The sequence below is a fragment of the Herpailurus yagouaroundi genome, unplaced genomic scaffold, assembly GCF_014898765.1.
Source record: "Herpailurus yagouaroundi ecotype Mexico unplaced genomic scaffold, PumYag 140, whole genome shotgun sequence".
Taxonomy (NCBI): Eukaryota; Metazoa; Chordata; class Mammalia; order Carnivora; family Felidae; genus Herpailurus; species Herpailurus yagouaroundi.
Window position 1 is genome coordinate 52,121,949 of NW_024412395.1, and position 25,161 is coordinate 52,147,109.

Here is a 25,161-nt window from a genome sequence, read left to right on the forward strand (position 1 = left end):
TTTGGGACAGAGAGAGACAAAGCATGAACGGGGGAGGGGCAGAGAGAGAGGGAGACACAGAATCGGAAACAGGCTCCAGGCTCTGAGCCATCAGCCCAGAGCCTGACGCGGGGCTCGAACTCACGGACCGCGAGATCGTGACCTGGCTGAAGTCGGACGCTTAACCGACTGCGCCACCCAGGCGCCCCCGGATCTTGGTTTTTAAATATCATTCTCCAATTAAGGGAAGCTGGACTTGGAGGAATGGGCTGATTCTAGGGCTAAAACAGAAAAAATACAAGATAAGACTGGAGCATTTTGCCATACCAGAAAGTACAGAAATACTCAATTTGTTGTGTGTTTGCACAACAATATGAATGTACTTAATATCACTGAGCAGTACACTTAGAAATGGTTAAGACGGTAGACTTTATGTTATGTGTATTTCATCACATACAAAAAACAGGCGAGCCTGCCAAAGGGACACCGAAGCTGAACTGAAAGTGGTCTCGGGGGGCAAAGCTGCAACCATTTGAGCAACAAAATACATCATTCTGCATTCCTATCAGTATTGGATAATGAAGTACTAGATGATAAAGTACAAAATAAGTATATGTGAGTCCATACTGATATAAATATAATGATTAAATAAATAGGAGAGAAGAGGCAAAATTTCTTACAGAAGAATTCCAACGTGTATCTTTGGATACTCTCCTCCAGGAGGTGAAACTTGAGGATGAGCTAGATTTAGTGACTTGTTTCCAGGGGAAAGGGAAAAATAGTAATTTTACTATTAAGTGGGACAGCACCTTAACAAAGTGATCAAGGGTAACATCAACAGTAATGAGTCATGTTACTGGCATGAACTGCTGGTATAATGAAAAGGGCACCTCGCCTCTATGGGATTCCTCCCCCAAACCTACAAGCCCAGTCTAATCATGAGAAAAACATTAGACACACCTAAACACAGGTATATTCTGCAAAATACCTGACCAGTGCTCTTTGAAAGTATCTAGGTCCTGAAAATCAGGAGAGTCTGAGACACTGCACAAACCAAAGAAGACTAAGGAGATAGGGCAACTAACTGTGATATAGGATCCTGAATTGCATCCTGGAACAGAAAAACATTAGTGGAAAAACTTAAGAAATTTAAATAAAGTTTAGAACTTAGTTAACAGTAAGGTTCAGATGTTGGTTTCTTGATTTTGACAAATGTACCATGGTTATGTGAGATGCTAACAATAGGAGAAACTGAGTAAAAGGCATATGGGAACTCTCTATACTATCTGCAACTTTTCTGTAAGTCCAAAAAATTTTTTTTGTTAAAAAAAAAACTAAATAGGGGCGCCTGGGTGGCTCTGTCAGTTAAGCGTCCGACTTCAGCTCAGGTCATGATCTCGCGGTTCGTGAGTTCAAGCCCCGCGTCGGGCTCTGTGCTGACAGCTCAGAGCCTGGAGCCTGTTTCGGATTCTGTGTCTCCCTCTCTCTCTTTGCCCCTCCCCCGTTCGTGCTCTGTCTCTCTCTGCCTCAAAAATAAATAAACATTAAAAAAAAAACTAAATAAAAGGTTTGGCAATAAAGGTGATGGGGATATCAAAGAAACACAAGAACATCAGTATAAATTGGGCCTCATGGCTGTGGTTGTCGGGAGGATCGCTCTCAGCTGTAGAGATTCTCATTGGCTCTCTGCCCACAAAACAGCATTTATTGAGCATTATTCCAGTGTGGTGATTCTCAGAGTTTGTGTGTATCAGAATCAGCTGGAAAGTAATAAAGACCACAGGGACCCAGGTTCCTTGAAGTAAACTAGCACTGGACTTCTGTATTTTCAGAGTTTCCTAATGATCCTGATACATATCCAAGCCTGAGAACCACTGCGGTAGCACTTCTCTATTAGTGTGATCCTTTAGTCATTCATTCGTTCATCCATCCATTCATTCAGTAACCATTTATTGAGCAACTGTTCTGTGCCAGCCCGTTCTTAGTATTAAGTATACAGTAGTAGACACACAGGCAAAGACCTCATGGAGTTTACATTCTAATACACAGATAAAACTACTCTGACTGAGACTCTTGTATTTCCCAGTTCCAAGTCCCCAGAGAGAAAATATGATTGGCCTAGCTAATCACCACCAGCTAATCTGCTGTTTGTTTGCGGAATGGGGGAACAGAGCTTTTATCAACAGGCCACTTCATAAGTTATTAGCGTTGGTGTTGGCTTCTGGTAAGTCGGGGGTTCCCCTCTACTCCAATCAGCTGTGGCTGGGGTTCCACGGCCCGAAACATGACCCCTCCTGAGGTTTGCTCCCTCAGCAAAACTAGGTCAGGAAGGGGCCACGGGTAAGAAAGGCCCTGTTGTCTGACTATAGAGACTGGTGGTTATCCAAATGCAGCAAGAAGCAAACTTTCCCGGAGCAGTCTAAAGGCAAAAATATGAGGCTGCACTAGTCAGCATGAAACCAACATCCTTCCATCATGAACTATTTATTTATGGGCTTTTGCTTTGCTGCTGCCTGTGATGTTTCAAAATAGCAGCTTGCCTGCAGCAGATTCCTATTTCAATTGAGATTATCTCGGACAATAATCTCCCATGCATTCCCCTCCATCATTTTATATTCATTTTGTTAGCTTTGGCAACATACTTAGAATTTTATCCTTTGCCTTCTGCGCATATTCACTAACTGAAAGAGGAAAAAAACTAGCACCAGGAAAACAGGAGCAATGGTTATTACATATTTTTAGTCCCAAATCAGGTGAGCCTTGTATCTCACCCTGTACAAATTGCTACTAAAAAATAACACAGATTTTTGATGAGGCACAAATGGGAATGGTAGTGGTAACTTATTAACTGATCCTGGAAAAGACAAGACTTTGAGACTATTTCATTCAGTTCAAAACAACAAACTTTACTACCCAAGACTCAACCAGGAACTGGGGATCTGAAAATGAAAAAACCCAACCCTTACCCTGAATGAATGGACCATAAATGGTGGAAGACAGGCCTATGACTATAATGATGTTGCCAGAAATTATTCTAGGAACTAAGAGTGAGATGCATTTTTCTAAATTTAGGGATATATAAGTAACATTTGAGAGGGAGGGACCTAACAGGATAGTTAGAATTTTTCTTTCCTTTTTAAGTTTATTTATTTATTTTGAGGAAGAGAGAGAGTACGTGTGCAAGCAAGGGAAGGGCAGAGAGAGAGAGAGTGAGAGAGAGAGAATCCCAGGCAGGCTCCACGCTGTCAGCACAGAACCCAACATGGGACTCGAACTCGTGAGAACTCATGAACCGTGAGATAATGACCTGAGACGAAATCAAGAGTTGATCGCTTAACCAACTGAGCCACCCAGGTGCCCCAGAATTTTTCTAAATATAAATTTAAGAAGGAGTACCCCAGTTGTGTGGATCAGTGTGAATAAATAAGGTAGGAAAATAAATGGCCTATATGGGGAATAGCTATTCCTTATATGACTGAAATAAAATATAGCTCTAAGGAAGGGTCAGAGTTGCTCATGGACTACCTAAGGTCCACATCCTGGGTTTTGCAAACCATAGTGTCAAACGTCTGGAAACAAAAATTTGACCACTGAACATAGCAATAGCTTATGACACCACCATGAAGAGGATTATAATTGTCAAGCAGAATGAGAACATCAGCAAATCTAGTTCTTATATGTAGTCATTTACATTAAATTTATTAATGAATTCGCTGCCAGACACTCTGCTAAGTGTTAGGAACATAGAGCTGATTACACTGAAGTCCATGCTCTTGAGGAACCTAATAACTGAACGTTTCATTTGTGTATTTAAGTGTTTACTAGGGTTCCTAAAAACCTGGCGTTAGTTTATTGACAGCAAAGAAAGATAAATGATGTTTTATTTCAAAATTTTAAATACTATTTTATTATTACAGAAGCAGTCCGTGAGAATTAGAATATACAGAACCAGCAAAAACAAAAAATAATCTGTTACACCCAGAAATCATCACTGTAACCCTTGGTCCATATCCTCCCACACCTTCATATACGTACATACGTATTAATATGTATTTTGCTTACAAAAATATTTTCATGTTGTTTACAGACATACTGTGGCTTGTAACCTGGTTTTTTTTCCAGTAATAATTTCCACTTTTCCGTGTTAGTAAATGCTTTGAATATTCATATTCAAATTTGACCATTTGAGCCAAAAATGCCCTTTACAGCTAATTTCTCCAAATCAGTCTTCAACTCAAGACCTTACATTGCATCTCCTGATTATGTCCTTCCTATCTGTTTTAATCCAGTATAGTCCCTTTCCTATAATTCTGACTTGAAAAAACTGGTGAGCTGTGCTGAAGAATAGTTCACCTCCTTTATTTGCCTGGTTATTTCCTTGTGATGTCATTTTACATACATTTCCCTCTATCCTCTACCCTGGGAGATCTAACTAAAGATGTGATAGAAGCCCCAAATATTTTGGGCTAGAATATTTCATGGGTGGTAATGTGTACTTTACATTGCTTCACACCAGAATACACGTTTTCTGACATCTGGTTGACCCACCATTAGTGATCAAATTGACCACTGGGGAATGGCCATAATTGGAGATTTTATAGGGAAGGGGCAAAAGGAGCAACGGAGTAGGAAAAGTGTGAATACAACTTGGCTACTTAAAGTAACCAAGGGTTTCCTAGGAAGTGGGAAACCCAGAAGCAGGAGGTGGAACACCAAGGGCATCCAATTGCGCTTTCCACTCCGACATCGCTCAGATTGTGACCGATCCTCTGATCTTGTTCTCATAATTAGGAAGGCAAAAACAGAATCAGAACGTTTTCCTTTATAAAACTGAGTTTAGCTGAGCGGATGCAGTATCCAGCCCACGGAGAGGCACTATCGCCCTCTGTATAAATTGGGAAAAGACCCCCCACCCCCCACCCCCCACCCCAGAATAGCTCTCTGTGTTTGGACCCGCCCTATTCTTTTTGGTAGCAGCCTTTCCCTGCTTCTGGCCACCAGGGGGAGCTACGACAATGCAATCGTTCATTCAGGCGAGCGGGAACGCGTCTGTTTAAGCTTGTCTGACCTAGGGATCCGTAGCAAGATGCCAAGGCCGGAGGAACTGTTTTTCTATTCTCTCGCGAGCCTGAATAAGCCCCTCCCCGCCTGCGGGTGCTCAGCCCTCTTCCGGTGATTTGCGGCAGGTGGCGCTGTCTGCGGCGTCGCAGCGGCAGTGGGTGCCGCGGCGACGCTCTCCCGGCGGGCAGTGCGGCCCGGCTCTCCGGCGGCAGCTAGTGCCACGTCCCAAGTGCTACGCGGAGGAGCGGAGCGGGCGGTGCGCAGGGGGCGGGGAGCAGCGCAGATCCCGGCCCGCTCACATTGATCGCCCGCCGCCATGGGGTCCTCGCAGAGCGTCGAGATCCCTGGCGGGGGCACGGAAGGCTACCACGTCCTGCGGGTAAGAGCTCCGACGGCGGCTCGGGAGCGGCTGGCTGCAGGCGGGGCCCAGCCGCGGGGAGGCAGAGGCCCCGACGGGCCCCTTCCCGGGACAGCCAGGCCTGGTCCCGCAAAGGAGCGGCGACCGCGGGCGCTGCCTTAGCCGAGGCCGGTTCGGAAGGCTGCGCGCAACTTGCTTACCGGGAGCGCTCCGGGCCAGGGGTCCGCCGCTCTGGGAGGACGGAGTGGAGCCTGAGGCGGCAGCCGGCAACTAGGTCAGGGGGCGGCCCAGACACGGAGGGGGTGGGGGTACAACCTTGACTCCTTTTTCTCCTCACAGCCTTCTCCGTTCTCTTCCTCTTAATTCTTACCTTACAAAGTTAGGAAAGGCTTGGGGGCAAAGTCTGCAAAAGAGGTGATGGTCAAGGTAGCATTGGAGTTTTCTGAGAAATTGAAGCCTGGAACTCGGCAGGCTAGAGGCAGGGGATGCGACGGCAGGTGATAATTCACCTCGGCGCTATCTGGGTGTCCGGAAAGGTCAATTAGGCAAACAGAAAACGAAATGGCCTAATAGTAGGTTTGACGGACTTAAATTCACTTGCTTTTGCAGGACTCTTTTCCTGTGTCGCTCCTGACCTTTCCAACCCTCCTTTTCCACATTTCCTGGCGGGGGGAACTTCCGTTCTGTTCTAAGACTGCTCAGGGTGGTAAAACAGGTAATGGAGAGGAACGTTTGAAAAAACAAACAAACGTAGGTAAATACAGGAAAGCAGCGTCAGTCGCTGGGATGGAGAAACATAGGATCTCAAAAAGCATTAGGTAAGCCCCTGCTTACGAGCAGCCTAAGTTGTTGCAAAGCATGTGGTTCTTAGGGAACTGGAAGTCTTTAAAAGTAGCATTGATGGTTATGTGCTGTGACACCTGCGTGAGTGGCAACATGATGGATTGTCAACTAAGTGGCCCTAATCCGTAGTACCATTTCAGGACATAATAGAGTGTCACTAGATATTAGCTGCTCTCAGGCAACAGCATTTTCACTGCAAGTGAGAAAGTACTTCCTGGTGCTTACGGTCATTCTGTCTTAGATCCCATGTTTTAGGTGAGACAGCATTCGTAAACTGAATTACCCAGTTAAGTGTGTGATAGTACTGTGATCGATCCCCTTTCTGATCTTCAGGATTATCATGTCTTGTTGCCTCTCCACTGTACTGAAAATCTCTCTTGAAGCCACACTTTTGGTAGGAAAGGATGATTTGCCCGGAAAATAAAGGGAATCTTTAAACAAACCATATTACCTTCGTATTCCCTTCAGCTGAGCCAGCCCCATGTGCCACACTGATGGGAGAAATTGAAGGAGAATTGTTGGATCTAAATGTAAAGTGAAAATTAGCAACAGTACTTTTCTGTTATCTGGTTTGATTTTGGTTTTCTACCCTGGAGGCCGATACCCAGTATTACCAGCTGATTCTCACAGTGGCTGATGGTAGCCGTGAATCCTTGGAGACTCATGATATTTTAATAATACGTGCACTCAGTAAAACAGCATTATTGAGTTTTAAAAGTTTGTTAGAAAGCTGTATACATCAAAAGGATTGCAGTTGAACGACTTCTGTTCATGACTGTGTTCCACGTAAAGTAAGTTGAAGTATATATTCTTTACATAAGTGCACCTCAGTAAATCACTCATACATATTCAGTAGTGCAGATGTGTTATTAATCTATAAATCTGATTTTCCGAATCACTAGAGACAACCTTAGTTTTCCTGCATCTGGAGCATAAATGTTGCAAAAAATGAAATATTCAAGCTTCGCTAGAGAGAGCTTTAAAATAGTAATGACCATTTAGTTTAGGAGCATTTTTAAAATGTGTTTGAGTCCTAACCTCCTCTGTCCCTAATTCTGTCATTGATTTCCAGTTATCTTTGTTTTTAGAGGGGAAAGTACCATGTTAAATCTGGACATATTAAAAAAATATATTCCTTTCATTTATTATTGCCTAATATACAGTAATATATTGCAGTGCTGGATTACTGAGCTTGTAAACTAGAAGAGATACAGTAAGATAACCTTGGAGTAAAATCACTCCTATTAACAAGTTCTAGAATGATTTCTGAGAAGTTTGTTTCCTGGGGCTCCTGGATGGCTCAGTCAGTTAAGCGTCTGACTCTTGGTTTCGCCCCAAGTTATGATCTCACCATTTGTGAGTTCGAGCCCTGCATCAGGTTCTATACTGACAGTGCAGAGCCTGCTTGAGATTCTCTCTCTCTCTCTCTCTCTCAAAATAAATAAACTTTAAAAATTAAAAAAAAAAAAGTTTGTTTCCTTTAGTAATCGATTCCCTGGCCATTTCCTTGTTAGTAATAAAAACTTGTTTGACTGGGTTTTAAAATAACAATTATAGGGGTGCCTGGGTGGCTTAGTCGGTTGAGCGTCCAACTTCAGCTCAGGTCATGATCTCACAGCTTATGAGTTCGAGCCCTACGTCTGGCTCTGTGCTGACAGCGCAGAGCCTGGAGCCTGCTTCTGCTTCTGTGTCTCCCTCTCTCTCTGCCCCTCCCCCTCTTGTGCTCTCTCCCTCTCTCTTTTTCTCTCTCTCTCAAAATAAATATTAAATTTTAAATTAAAATAACAATTATACTGACAGTCATTTCCACTGCTATCTTATTGTTACTTCAGCATTCCTACAGTTCAGGTACTTTACATTTTTTTCTATATTCCATATCCATTGGTAGATTCTGCTTTTAAGAATTTTTAGGGGACAACATTGAAATAGTTATAGGTTTTCTGCTGTGAGCAGTGTACTTTCCTTTTTATGTATTATGCATTTTGTATTAATGTACATTTTCGCATTGTGATCATATTGTATAGCCAACTCCCCATTCTTACCCTAGAAGTAACCACAGTTGTTTCTTACGTATCTTTTCAAAAATGTTTTATGCAGGTAAAAGAATTCTGCTCTCCTTCACTCTTTGTTTCCTTCTGTAACTGTTGGAATCACATGATACCTACTATTACTCCCCTTGGTCTTTTATTTGCTAATCCATCTTGGCAGTCTTCATAGGAGCACATAGAGATCTGCCTCTTGGTTTCACTTAGCTCCACAGCAGTTTGTTGTGTCAGAGTTTAGCTAAGCAGCACCTGGTGGTGGTGGACATTTACTTTTTCTAAAAAGTCTTTGCTGTTGTAAGTACATGTTCACAACCTCAAATCCTGTCTTGTTTTCACTTAAAATGTACATTTCCCAAATTATTGAATCTTAATATTAATTTATACAAATGATCTTCATTTTAGTAGATTACTACATTGTTTTCTGATTATCAACATATGTTCATTACAGACTTTTTAGATAAGTTAAAAAAGTATTAACAGGAACCTAAACTACCTGTAATTCTGTCATCTAAAGGTAAATAATGCCGAAGTATTTTTTCTAGTCTCTTTTTCTGTGCCTAACCTTGCCCCTTAGCCATGGTTCACAAAGATTTTGAATGATACGACATATTCAAGTACGGTATAGTCTGAAGTTATGGTAAGATATTGGCTTACAATCAAAAACACAGTGCTAAATAAATCAGGGCCTAACCACAGATTGGAGTGCTATACATTCATGAAAATTGTGTTTCAAAACACTGTGTGGCCATAGGCATGTCTCTCTGTGTAGGTGCACGTACATTTAAGTGTCAAGGAAAATAAAACAAAGGTAATTAGCCACGCTATTAAAAGGATTATTGGCGAATGGTGACATTTTTACGTTCCTTTAAACCTCAGTATATTCTTCTTATTTTATTTTGAGAGAGCATAAGTGGGAGAGGGACAGAGAGAAAAGGAGAGAGTGAGAATCCCAAGCATACTCCACCCTGAGAGCACAGAGTCCAATGTGGGGCTTAATTAAACCCATGAAACTGTGAGATCCTGACCTAAGCCAGAACTAAGAGTCAGACTCTATCCAATTGAGCTACCCAGATGCCCCCTTCAGTATATTTTCTAAAATTTCCAGAGTGGTCATGAAATACTTGTATATTCAAAAAAAATTATTAAAAGATATTTATTTTAAATTTTTTTAAGTTTATTTTGAGAGAGAGAGAACATGCGCACAAGTGGCGGGTGGGGGGAGAGAGAGAGAGAGAGAGAGAGAGAGAGAGAATCCCAAGCAGGCTCCACACTGTAAACATGGGGCTTGAACCCACAAACTGTGAGATCATGACGTGAGCCGAAGTCAGTTGCCCAACCGACTGAGCCACCCAGGCGCACCCCCCCCAAAATTTTTTTTAATGTTTATTTACTTTTGTGAGAGAGAGACAGAGGGAGAGGGAGACAGAATCCAAACTCAGGCGAGATCATGACCTGAGCCAAAGTCAGACACTCAACCGATTGAGCCACCCAGGTGCCCCTCAAACATTTTAAACTCATGTCCCCACTTGAAAAACATAAAAATCTCACTACTATCCTCTTTCCTCACTCACTCTGAAAACGATGTTATAAAAAGAAAACAGTTGGGTTATTTGATGTTTTTCAAATACAAAGTTATGACTGAAAAAGCTCTATAAACACCACCTAAAGATAATGATCTCCCGAAGTTGATGTCTTGTACTAAAAAAAACACGAATAAGGGCACCTGCCTGTCCCAGTCAGTAGAGCATGCAACGCTTGATGCCAGGAGTTGGGATGTTGATCCCAACATTGGGTGTAGAGATTACTTAAAGATATAATCTTAAAAGATTTAATAGTCTTTGAAATTCCTTTCAAATGTAGGAGTCAGATTTTTAGTTCATAAATGCCGTCAAATACAATGTGTGTGAACCTTAGGACATGCTTAGAAATTGTATCATTGGACATAAACTTTTTCTGAAAAGACCTTGAACAAATTAGTGTTGCTCTGTTTATCTACACTTTCATATTTTGTGATGAAGTGTGTTTTAATGTGTTTTTAAGGATCCTTAGGATCCTTATTTGGGGAGGTCTACTGTTGACGGGTAACTGCAGTTTCTGTTCTGGTCAGTTAAGTAGTAGAATGCACAGCACGGGGTGTAGTGTTTTCTGGGTCAGACACAGCTTCTTTTTAAATAATTCCACTGAAATTGTCATAAGAATTGAACTTGGAATAACCATTAATATCAGTACATTCATTTTGCTGGCTTTAATACTGTGCTGAGAGGATTACATTATTTCAATTGATTCACTAATACTAGTTAATCTAAACTAGAAAATATGTTATATGTAAAGGTTTGGTACATGCTTTAGAATATAACTGTAGATTGCCTTCAGAGGTGTGATTAACTAAATAAGAGGACTTTTTTTTTTCTCCAAACAACATGCAGAACCAAAGTAGTTAACCTGAGAGACTGTCCATGTCCCTCTTGGCACTGCAAATGAATTTACTGCAGCATGAAGGGAGTGATGCTGAGGATTGTTTTTTGTTGTAAGCACCAGTGAGAGACCATTCCAGCACATTGTCAGCAGTGAGGAACCTTGTCATCTTGTAGACGTGAATGCATTGAGAGACTTGATAGTAGAGCACCAGAGACCCCTCTTGGGAATCACTGAACCGTCCTGTCCCCTCCATCACTTCATTGTGTTTCCTTGGGCAAACCTTTGAACTTCTTTGAGCCCCATTCTTTGTATCTGAAAAGTGAGGATAATACTAGTGCCTCCTCCGCCTGTTTTTGACTAAAAACCATTGTAGATACTGTATATGAAAGTATTTTGAAAAAAAATTGAGCACATTAATTTTTTTCCTGGTCCACTGCCACCTTGCAGATGGCCTTGCTCTTAAATTTCTTCATTAAAGACTCTTAAAAACTGAGAACAAACTGAGGGTTGATGGCGGGGTGGGGGGGAGGGTGGGTGATGGGCATTGAGGAGGGCACCTGTTGGGATGAGCACTGGGTGTTTGTTGTATGGAAACCAATTTGACAATAAATTTCATATTTAAAAAAATGTCTTCATTAAAACAGTGCTGTCTACCTCATTGGTTATCCCAAGGATTAAATGAGATATTCCATGTAAAGCATTTAGCATAGGGTCTGGAGAATGGTAAAGACTCAGTAAATGTTAGCTGGTGTCTTTATTGTTAGCATCTGCACTATTGTATCACCCATTGAGAACCACTGTTGTAGTGGCAATACTAGTTAAAATAGACCTCTAAGCATTTTAAGTAGCATTTCCATTTACATGCTCATTCAGCAGCTACTTTTGCCCTTGTAACTAACCCTATACATTACTACTGTTTAAAACATAAATTTGGGATCAGATGTGACCCATGAATTTTATTAATGTGCCTGTGAATTTTTAAGGAATCCTCAGTTTTAAGGAAATTTTGTCTTTTTTATTTTTAAAAAAAATTTTTTTTTCAACGTTTATTTATTTTTGGGACAGAGAGAGACAGAGCATGAACGGGGGAGGGGCAGAGAGAGAGGGAGACACAGAATCGGAAACAGGCTCCAGGCTCTGAGCCATCAGCCCAGAGCCTGACGCGGGGCTCGAACTCACGGACCGCGAGATCGCGACCTGGCTGAAGTCAGACGCTTAACCGACTGCACCACCCAGGTGCCCCAATTTTGTCTTTTTTAAAAGGAAGGTACCAGTATCCTTTTCATTGCTTTATCACAGTGATACTAAACACATTAATTAAAATGACTAAAAAAGTCTATGCAATTAAAATAATGTTGTTGGGTTGGATCTACACTGTAGAATCTATAGATAGTGGCAGTTAGACTTACTTCATGGTGAGTTGTCGTTCAGTCTTAGAAACTATCTCATCAGCCTCCTCGCTTTACAGCTAAAGAAAAGGAGCACAGAAAGATTATTGCCTAAGGTCACACAGCAAGTTTTCTTTCCCTAAGAAAGAAACGCCTAAATTGGTATTTGAAGATTATAAAATTAGGTGACAAGTTGTCAGACTTTTTGCTTCTTTTGGAGCAGGCTTCAGTTTCTTTCAACATCATTTTTCTGATATACAGACTTTCTCTAAGAAAGTACAGTGTATTGATGGGTTTTAATTTCCTTGGTTATCATTAAAATTTTTAAATTGCTTCATATGTTATAAACTACATCATAGGGTCAGAAAAACATGCTCTTTGAGTTATTTTGGTAGAACATATAAGAATGTTTTAGCAAACTGGGGCGCCTTGGTGACTACTCGGTTGAGCATCTGACTTTGGCTCAGGTCATGATCTCCCTGTTCGAACCCCACGTCAGGCTCTGTGCCGACAGCTCAGACCCTGGAGCCTGCTTCGGATTCTGTGTGTCTCTCTCTCCTTACCCCTCTCCTGCTCGTGCTCTCTCTTTATCTCAAAAATAAACATTAAAAAAAAAATGTTTCAGCAAGTAAAGCTTGAACTCTTCCAGTCTACTCTAGAATAATTTCCACATATTTGTATCAAGTCCCAAACAGGAACACTGGCCCTTTTCAGACATGGAAGAGCCCCCCCCCCCAAAGTGTCTTTCTATTTTTATTTATTAATTTTTATAACTGAAGGATTTCGGGTTTATTTTTATTATATCACGCCCCCCAAGTCTTCTCACATCATTTTGATCACGCAAGCGTGTAAATATGTAACATGAGGCCTTATGTGTATAGTTGAAATGAATCATTATTAATACTTGGATTACTTGGATTGGACTTAATTTTTACTTTTATTTAATATCCCTGGTGGTTTTTTAAATAGTACAAAACACTAAATTGAGAGAGGAGATGACGGTATAGACAGAACTACCTTTTATGTGTGAAGGAATTGGTGCAGTAATAAAAAGGAGACACATATCACTGAGCCCATTTTATGGAAACATCTCCTTGGTTAGAAAATGAGAAATAATTCACATACTAGCCAGACATGTGATAGGTATGTCTTTGTATATCACCTTATGAAATGCTTGGTTTGATGATCTCCTGTATTCTGCAAGTAGCCTTGCAGTTTCCTTTCTTTGTTACATTAAGATGGCAGTTCTCCACTCCTCAGCTGGGAGTAGTATATAAATGATGGAGTTAAGAGAATGCCTACCCCCAACTCCACCCAAACTCTTCTCCCCTTTATTCTGCTGCCCCTCTCTCCTCAAGCCAAGATTTAAGAGAGAGTGGTTCATGCGAAATGACCCAAACCTAGTATAAAGTACTATGACACTTTTAACCCCCGGAGAAGAGATGGATGCTTCACTGGAAAGCAACCGGCTTAGAACAATTAGGTCTGTACACAAGGAAGAATCCATGTTAAATCTGGTAAAACTCCCTCCTGGTCCAGGATCAGAAGGTGAGAGAAAAGCCAAAAGTTTAATTGCATTTATTACCTGGAGGTTGATTGGACAAAAAGAGTTAATGACATCTTGTAGGACTCTTTCCAATTTTATTTTTATTACAGATCAAAGTAAGAAATTTATTTTCCACTGCAACTCGTGTACTACTACATTTCATGAAAAATAATGGCCCTTATGAAGTCATGAATTTTTTGTATTTTATCTATTCTGATACTTTCTTATTTTGACATTTTCCTCTTCTGTAATGATCCACTAAATTGATTTCAGAACAAACTCCCTGTAGTAATTGGATGACACCACTTTAAGAAGAATTTATATATAGTTGGTGATTCCAAATCCAGCTTCTAATCATTGGTGCTAATTTCTTTTTATGTACTGGGGATGGATACCCCTTCACTGTGCAGTTTCTCTTCTAAGCTCATTTTTTGTTTCTTGAGTAAAAATCTCTAGCAGATTTTATCTTGCATATTGTAGCTCTTTTTTCTAGAGTGCTTATGAAAGAAGTATTTCTTTCATGTTGTGGAATTTATTTTGGTAAGATAACCTCCAGATGTAAAGTTGAACTCTTATAAGTGCCAGTAAGTGTGTTCATAATTTATTCTACATGTGGGTGTTTGGCTCACATTTATTTTTGTCATTCCCTTGTAAGCATAATTACTTTTCAGTATTTTCAGCTGCTATGTTGTATTCCTTAATTGTTCAAAGTAAACCATGAGGCCTGAGAAGACTTCAGCATGCTTGTTAGAACTCCCAGGGAATGGATTTGTATAAAGTCACTTTTTTCCTTAAAATGGAGTATTTACTGCTTTCAGTATCAAGAATATATTATAAACAAATCTATGTTTTAAATGCATTGCATGCTTCCACCATTACTGATAGGTGCTACATATATTAAAAAAAATTTTTTTATCTTAATTGTTGTGATGATGTCCATGTGCTGTATTGGAATACATGTACTTATCACCTAGACTTGGGCTGTGCAGTACAGTAGTCTCTAGCCACATATGGCTGTTTAAACTTGGATGTAAATTATTTAAATTAAATGAAGTTTAAAATCCACTTCCAGAGTCACACAAGCCACATTTCACATGTGGGTAGTGGCTACTGTATTGGACAGCACACGATACAGAAGATTTTTATAATTGTGAAAAGTTCTAAAAGTAGCTTAATAGTGGAGACCTCTTTAAATTTTTGTATTCCCTACCACAAGACACAATCACAACTACACCTTTTTTGTTAGTGCACAGTTTGTACTCGGTAGAATTTGGTAAGTGGCATAAGTTAACACTCAACTTTTTTTTTTCTTTTGGTTTTTGATTTTTTTAATTTTTATTCTCATTTTCTGCCAGCTATCATTTTTTGCTGTAAGCAAGTGGCAGTGGCATCTCTTTCAGTTCTTTTGTTTGGTTAGTACTCTGTTCGTGGCTTGGAATCAGGTAGCCAAACCATGTAAATATAAATAGAATCTAAGAGTGGTCCTGAAATGTTCTGAAAGGGGAACATTAGAGTAAGTTATTTTGTGGCCTTTGTACTGACTGCTTTGTACTCAACTGACCGTTGAGATTTAATTGCTGGCTTTCAAAGTATGTTCTTTGTAGGTGAAATATTTGGTATGTTCTTAGGTTGTAATAATTGTATTTCTGCCTTTTGGATAGAGGGGAGTATATGTTAAAGCTTTTTAAAGTGCACATAAGTGTAAAGCTTGATGAATTTTCACAGACAACATACTCGTGTACCCAGCATCCCATCCCTCTCCAGGCACACTCTGACTTACCCACCAACCCCCTCAGAGTGAATGCTGTCCTGATTTCTAACAGCATAGATTAATTTGACCTGTTCTTAGCTTTATATAAATGGAATCATATGTACTCATTTGTGTCTGGCCTCTTTTGCTCACATACCACTTGTAAAACATGTCCATCTTGTGTATTGTTGTAGGTTTTTGTTTTATTTACCTTATACCATCGAGAGATTATATCAAGATTGATTTATCTGTTCTGCTGTTCATGGGAATTAATGTAGTTTTTAGTCTGGGGCTAGTACAAATAGTGCTGCTGTGAACATTCAACTGTGTGTGTCTTTTGAAGAACATCTGTATACCCATTTCTATTGGGTATGCTTAAAGAGTGTAATATTTGGTCAAATATTTCAATATTAACAGATATTGCCAAATAGTTTGCTCATTTACATTCCCACCAGCAGGAATTGAAGTTGCCAGCTGTTTTGTATCCTCACAAACATTTAGTATTTTCCATCTTTTTCATTTTCGCCAGTCTGGCAGGTGGTATCACATTGTGGTTTTAATTTGCAGCTATTGAAGTTGAGCATATTTTCATACTTATTGGCCACATCAGTACCCTTTTTTGTTCAGTGTCTGCTAAAATCTTTTCCCCATTTCTCCATTAAGTTATTATTTTTTTTAGCAGCTTCATTGAGATATAATTTACCTGCCATTAAATTCGGCCTTTTAAAGTATACAGTTCACAGGTTTTTTAGTATGTTCAGAGTTGTGCAACCGTCACTAGTATCTAATTCCGGAACCTTTTTATTACCCCCGGAAAGAAACTCCATACCCAATTGCAGCTACTTCCCATTCCTCCTACCCCCAGCCCCTGGCAACCACTAATCTACTTTCTGTTTCTGTGGATTTGCCTATTTTGGACATTTCATATAAATGGAATCATGCAATATGTGGTCTTTGTGATTTAGCATAGTGTTTTCAAGGGTCATTCATGTTGTAGCATGAATACTTCCTTTTTATTGCCAGATAATACTTCATTCTATGGGTGTAACACATTTGTTTATTCATTCATCAGTTATGGGACATTGGGTTGTTTCCACTTTCTGGCTGCTATGAATAATGCAGCTATGAATTTTGTGTACAAGTTTTTATGTGGACATGCTTTCATTTCTCTTTTTTATATATCTAGGAGTGGAATTGTTGGGTCACATGGTAACTCTTTGTTTAACATTTGAGGATCTGCCAAACTGTTCCCACAGCAACTGCACCATTTTATATTCCCACCACTAATATATGAGGGTTTGTTTCAAACCTTTGTTAGTATCTTTTTTATTTTAGCCAGTCTTATGGTTGTGAAGTTGTATCTCATTGTGGTTTTACTGTCTCTTTCCTAATGATTTGCAGTAATTCTAAATTTGTTCTGAATATAGCTCCTTTGTTGGATGTATAATAAATCTTTCCATTGTCTTAAGTGTGTCTTTTGATGAGCAGAAGTTTGTAGTTTTAGTATAATTCATTAATTTTTTAGTTTATGATTAGTGTTTTTTTGTATCCAGTTTAAGAAGTCTTTCATATTTGAAAATCTCAAAGATATTCTCCTTTGTATTCCTCTGAAGGCTCTATCATTTTACCTTTGACTCTACCTCTGTGGTTTTATTTTTTTATTCTACTTTTTTGTTTTATTACAAATTTATTGCAAATTCTTTCCCTTTCCTTTTTTAAAGAGGAGAAAGACGATTAATGCATAATTAGAACACTCATGTAGTGTCCAGGAATTCGTTAGTTGTAAAGATTTGCCCTCAGGTGGTGATTGCAGAGTTAGGAAGGTGACTTTAAGATTTGTAGAAAACCCCCCCCTCCCCCCAGGGGTGCCTGGCTGGCTCAGTTGGAAGAGCATGTGACTCTTGATCTTGGGGTTGAGTTAAGGTTCCAGGTTGGGTGTAGAGATTACATAATACATACGCACATGCATATATACGTATAAACTAATTTTAAATTAATTAACTAACTTAAAAAGAAAGATTTGTTTAGGCATCAGACACGCCAGGCACATCATTAAAAAAAGATTTGTAGGACTCCTATCATATATCAGAGTCTTAGCTAGGCATTTCATAAACTCATTCAATCTCTACAGTATTCATGTACAGTAGATGATGTTATCCTTTACTTGTGGATGGAAAGACTGAGGCCCAGAAAGATAAATAATCTTTCCCAAGTTCACACAGCTGATAAGGTAAAAGCATGCCTCAAAATCAAGTCAGTCTGATTCTAGAACTCCATTATCTTTACATTGTGCATTTTTTCAAAATCTTGCAAAATCTTAACTATAAACTTTCCAATTTAACCTATTCATCTTAAATTGCTGTAATATTTGGCCCAATAATAAATAGTAATGATCTATGGAACCAGATAGATAGATGGATAGATGGATCCAGGGTTTTATATATTCATTTTTTTTAATTAAGGTGGTTTGAAGGAAGCAGGTGAATCAATAATTGAGAGATCTTATAGGGGACAGGAAGTATTGAAGTGGTAATCTGATGCCTGACAGATTGGGTGCCTAAGAGATTCTTGTCAGGGGATAGTATTGCCAGAGAAACTTCACCTGTGTGGATGTTTAATTTGCTGTGTTGTAGATCTTGTTTTGCATGCTATGAAATGTAGGAAATTGTCTTTAAGTATATTAGGGTCAAAGAGAGCATTTTCTAGGGCTCCCTCTGTTGGCTTCCTGTTAGATACCTAGTTGCCAGAATTGTACTGGTACTAATGATGTAAATAAATTTAGGAAAGAAGTTAATTTCAAGGTACATTAGAAACAGAGGAGATTGATGTTTGTAGCAAATGCAAATAGAAAAATAGAGAAAGGGTTATTTAAGTGTACTTATTTTAGAATTCAAATTTGGCTGTTGAATTTCTTTTGAGTAATGGGAAAGAATAGTTCTAATGTTATTAGAAACTCCATTTCAAATAGTGGTAAAACTTTATACTTGGAGGGTGGCATGGCAAGCATCAGTGTGTGGGATCAACTTTCTAAGTTGGTGATGACATTACAAAAGGACTATCTTTGTCCCTTTTTAACTGAAAGATAAACTTTTGGCAGCCTCAGTGGAGAAGTCTGAAATTGATCAATGGACTGGTTGGTTTCTAGAAAAAAAAGTCATTTGGAAACATTCAGATTCAGAGAATCCGAGGATTAGACGAGGACCTTATTAAGTGAGAAACGCCACAGCGAAGGGTCTCCAGGGGTCTATGCTAATTATCCTCTTTTCACACTTGAGGCATTTCACACCTAATTGCTAGGCACCTAATAGGCATTTCACACCTAGTAGATCATGACTCTTTCCCAGCTAGCTGTGACTTGACCTCCCTTTTCTTCTCATAATAACTCCAGACTGCCACTGTTTTCCTTACAGAGTTGCCTTTTGAAGAGAAATCTGTCTGCCACTTCGAGTTCTAGACATTTTACTTGGTAACATGTAGAATATAAAATATCCTTCATTTAAGAAAACTGAGTATAAAGAAGCTAAACGAGTTTGTGCTGATTATTTTCATTAGAGCTAACACTTGTAAATAATAAAACCCTTTGGTATTTAATCAACTTGTTTAATTTACAAAAATGATGTAGTCCCAAATTTGCAAGAGAATTTACAGAAAGCAAGATTAAACAGTTTTAGTAAATTAAAACATGGAGCCATCTTTATAATGGACAACTTTTGTACTGTGACAAATGAAGAAGACCTAGTTTTACTTCTTCAGAAGCAGTGATAGTATAATTTGGTTTTACCTAAAAGGTAACATTAGTCCAAAAAGGAATGAATGTATCATTAATCAAATATTAAATTTCCTTAATCCAAGAAGTCTGGTATTAGAGGAACATATTCTGGATTCCTTCCTGGGTTCCATTTTGAAAGCAGTAAAATTTGTTACTGTATAGATAACTGCAGATTTGTGTGTGGATGAATGAGTGCATCTATTTGCATAACTTCAGAATTGACTGTTGACTGTTAGAACTGTTGGGAGTGTTACAGATAATCGGCCTGCAAATATCCATGCAAACCTCGTTTTCAAAGGATAGTTTTGACAGTATAAAATAATATCACTCTGAATAAAAAGTCCTTAAAACATTATGAAAATATTTTAGAGGAAATACAAAGTGGATTGTATTAACTTTTTGCTGTTTTGTCATACTGTATTACTATTGCCAGCTACTAATATTTTTATTACTGTAAATTTAGAAAATTTAATAATTTTAGTCCATTTCAAGTTTGGTATGCTAACTAACCATTTGAATTGTTGAGAATCTAAGTAATCTTAATCTTCCATTTAAAGTCCTGTATAAGTCCGGCTCCACTCTTTTTTTCCAGTCTCCTTACTGGACTAATGTTATAAAATATACTTTTGAGTTTAACCTCTGCCACGAGCCAACTATAGGACCATAGGCAAGTCACAGGATGGTTTCTTCACCTGCAAATAAAAGAATTGCACAAAATCTGTGGGTTTAGCATTTTATTTGGAGAAACCCTTTGAGAATCTAATGAAAGCCGTGGATCTTTATACCCGGAAAACTGCTGATTACTACAAAATGTTGCATATAATTTCAGGAGCTGCAGTGCTCCCTGAAGCTATCCGCACAGACCTCAGTTTAAGATCCCCTGGATTAGAAGTTTTGTGATTTTCAAAATCTATAATTCTATATTTCTGTCCCACACCATTCTGTTGTCTAGCTATACTATATTATGATCCCCATTTTTTCAGACTCCTGGATATTTACTCATTTCAACTTTCAGATGTCCTTTTTATCCCCTTACCTATCTCAACTTTAAAACCCTCTATTTTTTTTATAAGTGGTATATTCTTAAAAAAGTTTTTTAATGTTTTTTTTATTTTTGAGAGAGCACAAGCAGGGGAGGGTCAGAGAGAGAAGGAGAAACAGAACCCGAAGCAGCCTGACTCGGGACTTGAACCCATGAGCTGTGAGATCATGACCTGAGCGTCGGTCACTTAACCAACTGAGCCACCCAGGCTCCCCCAAAACCCTTTATTTTAAAGCACAATTCGGATGTCTTTTTTTTTTTCCTGTGAAGCTTCTTCAGTCAGAATTAATCTTCTCCTTAGAACTCTGTACCTCCATTATAGCCCTTAACCTCTGTAGTTATTAGAGGACTGTGTGTCCTCTGTCTTTCCTTCCTCTTGTCTGTTCCTTAATAGATTATAAATATCTTGACATAGTAGCTATGTTCCTATATTAGTTTTGCTAATTGAGTGGTGCCTTACTAGTAGTAGTCATGGAATAAATGCTTGCTAAATTAATTTGAATTTGTCACTCAGTTGTAATGAGTAACTGTCTGCTATGTCCTGTGCTACAACCTGAGAAGGTTGCCCCCAACCTCCAAAAGTAGAAGGTAGAGTGAAATAGGACCATAGAGAAAGAACCTCATATGTGGGATGAACTTAAAGAATAGGTAGAATTTAGGGAACTACAAGGGCATTAGTTGGGAGAGAGGAAGAGAAATGAGAGAACTAGTGTGTTTTACCTCTCTCCTTATCAGTGAAATTATCTTAATTTTACTGAAAAGAGATAGGTATTAAAATTTAGCTCATAATTTTTAATGAAGCTTTGCATTTTTCTTTTTTGGCACTTTTGTTTTTACAGGTACAAGAAAATTCCCCAGGACATAGAGCTGGACTGGAGCCATTCTTTGATTTTATTGTTTCCATTAATGGTTCGAGATTAGTAAGTTCAGCTTTTTGTAGTTTTGACTATAGTATTTTGTAACCTTTTGAAATTGGAATTTTTCAGATTATCTGGGGTGGATGTTTATTCGTTAGTTACAAACATTAAATGGGGTTATGATACCAGTTTGTAAAAATTATGTTAGTAAACATGAAAATGTCAAATACAAAATACTATATATACCTCACCCTTCAGTGACTATCTTAGGAGAATAAAATTACTGGAGACTTTTATATGTTAAATATTTAATTTTTTTAAGCAGAAAGAAATAATTAGGATTAAAAAGTTTGCTTTTTCAGTAATGTCAGACTTTTGTATGTTACTGACAAGTGGATTAGTAAAGACCCATTCTCAAATAACTTAGTTTTCTTGGAGCTGAATTCCTTGATATATAAATAATATTATTGGAACCAGATAATTATGTTCCAAAAGTACAGAATTAAAACCACCTTTTATAAGTTGCTTTCAGTTTCCCCGTAGTAAAGTCTTTTTTTTTTTTTTTTTTTTAATTTTTTTTTCAACGTTTTTTGTTTATTTTTGGGACAGAGAGAGACAGAGCATGAACGGGGGAGGGGCAGAGAGAGAGGGAGACACAGAATCGGAAACAGGCTCCAGGCTCCGAGCCATCAGCCCAGAGCCCGACGCGGGGCTCGAACTCACGGACCGCGAGATCGTGACCTGGCTGAAGTCGGACGCTTAACCGACTGCGCCACCCAGGCGCCCCCGTAGTAAAGTCTTAAGGAAAAAAAAAATTAGATAATTTCAGCAACAGAAATTCTTATGACTGTGGCTACTTGGTTGGTTTATTTTTTCATAGCAGTTTCAACTTTTTGTTCATTATCAGCATCTCCTACATAATGGCCTTTTTTCATTTATGTAATGAAATATTTAACATACTGCTTCCATTTTTCTCTCCTGCCAGTTCCTAATAAATAAATAAAGCATATGTTTAGGAGTGCTGTCCAAAATTAAACTACAACCTCAGCAAATGTTCTAGATTTTAAAATCAAAGTCATACCAATTTTGTTAGTAATGTGACTTTTTTTTTAATTTTTTTTTTTTTTTAATGTTTATTTGTTTTTGAGACAGAGCATGAACGGGGGAGGGTCAGAGAGAGGGAGGCACAGAATCTGAAACAGGCTCCAGGCTCTGAGAGCCCTACGCGGGGCTCGAACTCACAGACCGCGAGATCATGACCTGAGCCAAAGTCGGCCGCTCAACCGACTGAGCCACCCAGGCGCCCCCATAATATGACTTCTTAAGGAGTATTTTGTTTTTTGGGTTTTCTTTTGTTTTTCTTACTAAAAACAATTTTTTTTAATGTTTATTATTTATTTTTGAGAGAGAGATCCCACAGAATCTAAAGCAGGCTCCAGGCTCTGAACTGTCAGCACAGGGCTGTATGTGGGGCTCGAACTCACAAACTGCGAGATCACGATCTGTGCCGAAGTTGGGCGGTTAACCAACTGAGCCACCCAGGCACCCCGGAGTATTTTGGTTTTTTATCACTAAAGCTCTAGATCACCTCAAATAATGTTGGGTTTCAAAATCCATAATCCGTAGTCAACTATTAGAAAAAAGTCAGAAGTTGTTGATAACATAGGAGTTGTTCTTAATTTTTGACATTCTTTCACTTCAAGGAGCATTTGAATGTTAATGAAAGCTTTACCTGTTGGATGTTGATTATTAATACTACTCCAGTAGGGCCATAGGATGCTTAAGCTAAAATAGTTAACATTTTTTATTCATTAAGAAATAATATTTCTATGTGTTCACAGAATAAAGACAATGACACTCTTAAGGATCTACTGAAAGCAAATGTTGAAAAACCTGTAAAAATGCTTATCTACAGTAGTAAAACACTGGAGCTTCGAGAGACCTCTGTCACACCAAGTAACATGTGGGGTGGCCAGGGCTTGTTGGGAGTGAGCATTCGTTTCTGCAGCTTTGATGGGGCAAATGAAAACGTTTGGCATGTATTGGTAGGTATCAAGTGTGAGCTGTTACTTGCAATTTAAGAAATGTTGTAGAAAGGTGCTGTCTTCAGCTTGGTTGGATTGTAGAGGTATTATTACTATTATTATTAGGCTATTTTTAGTTTCTGAAAAATGGAATTCATTGCTTTAAAAATATGGATTAATAATTTTTTTAAACTTAGGAATAATTTGTAAAACTTAGGGTGCCTGGGTGGCTCAGTCTGTTGAGCATCCGACTCTTGATTTTGGCTCAGGTCATGATCTCACAGTTTGTGAGATTGAGCCCCACGTTGGGCTTTACGCTGACAGTGCAGAGCCCTCTTGGGATTCTCTCTCTGCCCCTCCCCTGCTCACACACATGAACTCTCTCAAAATAAATTTAAAAAAAAAAAAAAAAAAGGAAGAGCAGCAAATGTAGGTGCCTAAGAACTATTTTTCTATTGATTTATCCATTACAAGAATTGTTAAAGCAGATAGCTACAAACAGCTAAAATAATAAATATTTTAAATATTTATTAAATATTATGTGATTTTATGTTTGAGAGATTTAAATGTGTATATTCTATAGTTTCTGACATGTCTAACAAGATAGAAGTACAGAGGTTTTTAAAAAAATTTTTTTTAACGTTTATTTTTAAGAGAGAAAGACAGTGCTAGAGGGGGAGGGACAGAGAGAGAGAGGGAGACACAGAACCCAAAGCAGGCTCTAGGCTCTGAGCTGTCAGCACAGAGCCTGACACGGGACTCAAACCCATGGACCATGAGATCGTGACCTGACCCAAAGTCAGACACTTAACCGACTGAGCTGCCCAGGTGCCCCAGAAGTACAGGGGTTTTTAAATCATTATAATTAAGGACTAAACTGTAAAATTTGAAAGATTATTTTATGTACATTAATTTGGGGGTGTGTTTTTGTGTTATTCCAGGAAGTAGAATCAAATTCTCCTGCAGCACTGGCAGGTCTTAGACCTCACAGTGATTATATCATTGGAGCAGATACAGTCATGAATGAGGTAATTAGTGTGTTTGTTAATAATGAAAGTTGTATATTCTCATTAATGTTAAGTTCAGAAGTATATTTGCTTACTTCACATTTAGAGTTGAAATTTAGTTCTTGGCTGATCAAGATAACTTTCACAACAGGGTGTTAAACAGAATATCTGGGAGGTATCTTACTGGGTATAGCTGTGAGGAAAAATACATATGTGTGGCAGTTGCACAGATTTTGTATGAGATATACAGAAATCTCTTACATACTTCAAGACTAAATCAAATGTTCATTTTAGTTATTGATTTCATTTTCTCTTCCTCTTTTTAAGGGATCAAAGTTGACTCAGCTGCATTAGATCCTTTTCCTTGTCTGTTAGCTAGTGGAAGTATATATTGCTAAAAAAAAGTGAGAGGAAAAATATGATGCCCAGGTAACCAGGTCTTACTAATGAAGAGTAAAAGCAGAATATGTAGAATTTGGGTGTAGAAGAGTTTTGCTAAACTTGCTGACTAGGTCTTAGAGAACTGGACATAAGACCTTGCACATAGGAGCTAGGTAAAATATCTGAAACCTTGTTGTGGAATGTTGGTTTTAAGGAATGAATTTTATGTCTAGCAGCAGGGCCCAGTCTGTACTCTTTAAAAAGGTTTTCCAGGTGATTCTGGTATTAACCAGGTTTGACCCACTGTTCTAAAGTTCAGTAATGTAAAAATGTTTCTTTCCTGTGATGCTTTTGCAGTCTGAAGATCTGTTCAGCCTTATTGAAACACATGAAGCAAAACCATTGAAACTTTATGTGTATAATACAGACACTGATAACTGTCGAGAAGTGATTATTACACCAAATTCCGCATGGGGTGGAGAAGGCAGGTAAGATCACCTTTTAGACTAAGTAATGATTGCATAAACTTACAGTAAACATGATTGCTTTTATTTTTAAACAAGTTACTGGTTTATTATAAGACTTTTCTTGAGAAAAGGAAAGAGCTGACCTGGAATATCGAATTCAGTAATCTTTTTTTTTTTTTTAATGTTTTATTTATTTTTGAGACAGAGAGAGACAGAGCATGAGCAG

At 38.6% G+C, this 25,161-nt stretch overlaps 1 protein-coding gene across 1 annotated transcript in view; it reads left to right on the plus strand.

Moving 5' to 3' along the window:
• Positions 1 to 5,232: 5,232 nt before the first annotated feature.
• Positions 5,233 to 25,161, plus strand: part of GORASP2 (golgi reassembly stacking protein 2) — a 33,738-nt gene continuing 13,809 nt past the window's right edge. Inside the window, exons 1-5 of the mRNA XM_040475358.1 lie at positions 5,233 to 5,419; positions 21,039 to 21,119; positions 22,898 to 23,101; positions 24,022 to 24,108; positions 24,826 to 24,956. Coding sequence (XP_040331292.1) covers positions 5,357 to 5,419; positions 21,039 to 21,119; positions 22,898 to 23,101; positions 24,022 to 24,108; positions 24,826 to 24,956 — 566 coding nt within the window. The 5' untranslated portion in view covers positions 5,233 to 5,356. The remainder of the gene's footprint in view (positions 5,420 to 21,038; positions 21,120 to 22,897; positions 23,102 to 24,021; positions 24,109 to 24,825; positions 24,957 to 25,161) is intronic.